Here is a 2613-nt window from a genome sequence, read left to right as displayed (position 1 = left end):
TTGTTTTGACAGATAGTCACGTGACTGACGTGACTGACGTCATTCATCAAACAATAAAATAAAATAATGTTTTGGTACTTTATCCACTCAAAATATAACTTTTGCGCATGCATTGCACACCATTTGGAAGTGTAAAATCATGTTATGTTTTACACAGAGTGAAGAGATGAGGGTTGCGTCACAAATTACTGTATAACATTATTTTATATTTAATATCAAGCCAGCCAGTACAAATCATTACCCAGAATGCATCACGACTGCTCTCATAATAAATAATAGTCTTTTTTATCCTATTCTCCACAAATACAAATCTTAATGGACCTACATTTAACAGAACTTATATTTTCTAGTTGGATGTGAGACAAATCCTATTTTAATGTAATTTAATTTCATTACGTTTCAATACGAATTGGATTAGTTGTTTCGCGCATGCGTACTGTGTTCACCATTGCTATATGGACGCGTCAGACTGAAGCGTCCAAAAATGAAGCGGCTGGAGGAACCAAAGGCTTCATAATTTGAAGCATAGGGGTACTGACAGATCTTCAAAAAAGGACGAGTAGGGTGTGAGATTGTGCGAGCTTGTACCTGTAACTTGGGGGAAGTCTATTATAATTATTACTGATTCTCCAGTAAAGACATGTTGCCTCTACAAAAACCACACTACAAATGAAAGAAACCAGAACAAGAGAACACACACCCATTGATTCTGATTGGACGGAATGAAACAATGGCCAAGTAAACCACACCCATCAACAAAGCTAATTGGCCGAATGACTATGAGTCACGCCCACCATTAGGAACACATAAAACCAGGGCCCCATCACAACTAATCATTCTTCTAACAGAATCTTGCCTGAGGAAGGACCAACCAGTCCGAAACGTCTACTTTTCCAGCTCTCCTTTATATTTGATTCCGTCGTGAGTGAAGCGCCACCGTCGAGTCATGAGAGGTATTCTGAAAAGAAAGTTTGAGGAGGTCGACGATGAAGATCCATTCTACTCCTCACCTCCATCATCGTCCCTGCCTTCTCCTGCCTCCACGGAATGGGATTCTGATGGGGAGAGCAGCTCCTCAGAAAGCCAGGACTTTACAACTAATGGTTCTGCTTCACCTGCTGCCAGTCAACCCATCCAGTCTATTCTGAAGAGGCCAAAGCTGGAAGGGAGGCAGAGCAACGTGCGCTTTGATCTGGTGACGGTGTTCTTCTTCCCACAATGCCAGGGTTTCACTAGCGTACCCTCTCGCGGGGGTGCCAGTCTGGGCATGTTGCACAGGCACAGCACTCTCCGCAGGTACACAATGGCAGAGCACGCCCTGGAACAACGGAGTTGGCGCAGAGAGAGACTACGAGAGAGACGGAGAGAGGAGAAGCTTGAGGCTTTGAGACACCAGTTGATGGCCAATGGTACCATTGACCAGAGAGAATCTGAGCGACTGACTGCAGACCAGGTCCCAGACGGAGACACTGACGTCCACATCACCGACGCCGAGCTGGAGGATGGGAACAGCTTCCTGCAGCGGTACTCCTACAAGCACAGACAGGCACTCCTGCGAGCAGCAGGTGTGAAGCACATTGACAAAGAGGAGAAGAGACAGCTGCATTCCCTGCGTGTCTTCAGGGAGGACTCTGGATGCAATTGCCAGGGTTTCTGTGAGCCAGAGACTTGTGAATGCAGTCTGGCAGGAATCAAGTGCCAGATGAACGCATGCCTCCCATGCTGCACTAAAGACGGCTGCGCAAACATTCAGGGACGCGTAGAGTTCAACTCCAGACGCGCGCAGACCCACTACATCGACACCGTCATGAGGCTAGAACTAGAGAGGCTACTACAAGATGATACGCCTGACCAACTGGACCACCAGAGCGCGGCTCCAGAAGATCTCCAGTTGGATGTGGACCAGGGACCCCCAGCAGGGGATGCCCCGGAAAAAAGCTGTCCCTTCGGGTTTTCCGCCGAGGACGAAGGGCGTCCTCTCACCATGCCCCCCACCCCTTCCTACCATTTCAGTCCAGGTTTTTTGAGGTATTTGGGGGTCCTTGGCGTGACGTTTGGGAACCACTGATATACAGCAGGGTATAAAGCCTTTTAAAACAAACAGCAGCATGTTGTGCACTCACTGTAAGTAAACATTGCACTTTAACATTGTCACCACAAACAATAATAGCAATGATTGTTACAAGAACATATAGCCATTTTAACACACCTGAAACATTGCACACTAGAAAGCTGAAAGAGTGATAACAGTTCCATGTGATGATAGACCTATTACTGTAGTTCTGCTGAAACTCATCAGAGTCAAAGAGGTGTGAAATGGTCTCAGTTCATCCAAAATGTGATCATTAGCAGGTGATCTGTCCAATGCCAGACAACGAGTGACCATTAACACGTTAATCTCTGCATTTGAATGCATATAGTGAATGAAGCATCAGCCATCATCATTTAGCATGTGTACATTTTAACATGGGGAAAGAATGTGGGGTTTGTTCATTATTTAGCATTTGAAAAACATTGAATAAAAGTGCATTCATCACCACCATATTGAGAGAGAACCCTGCAAAAATGTATCAGCTTATGTTTTTGTTCAGTGTATTTTCATTCAATCCCTTC

The 2613-nt window shown here is 45.4% G+C and overlaps 1 protein-coding gene across 1 annotated transcript; it reads left to right on the top strand.

Moving 5' to 3' along the window:
* Positions 1-946: 946 nt before the first annotated feature.
* LOC306919400 (cysteine/serine-rich nuclear protein 3-like) lies at positions 947-2068 on the top strand (the record flags this gene model as incomplete). Its single annotated transcript, XM_079532188.1, has 1 exon — positions 947-2068. The coding sequence occupies one exon, from the start codon at positions 947-949 to the stop codon at positions 2066-2068; it is 1122 nt and encodes a 373-aa protein (XP_079388314.1).
* Positions 2069-2613: the final 545 nt, after the last annotated feature.

The sequence above is a fragment of the Electrona antarctica genome (assembly GCF_951216825.1).
Source record: "Electrona antarctica genome assembly, contig: scaffold_25, whole genome shotgun sequence".
In the NCBI taxonomy this organism is placed as follows: Eukaryota; Metazoa; Chordata; class Actinopteri; order Myctophiformes; family Myctophidae; genus Electrona; species Electrona antarctica.
The sequence above is the reverse complement of the archived record's forward strand: the minus strand, read 5'-3'. Positions and strand labels throughout refer to the sequence as shown.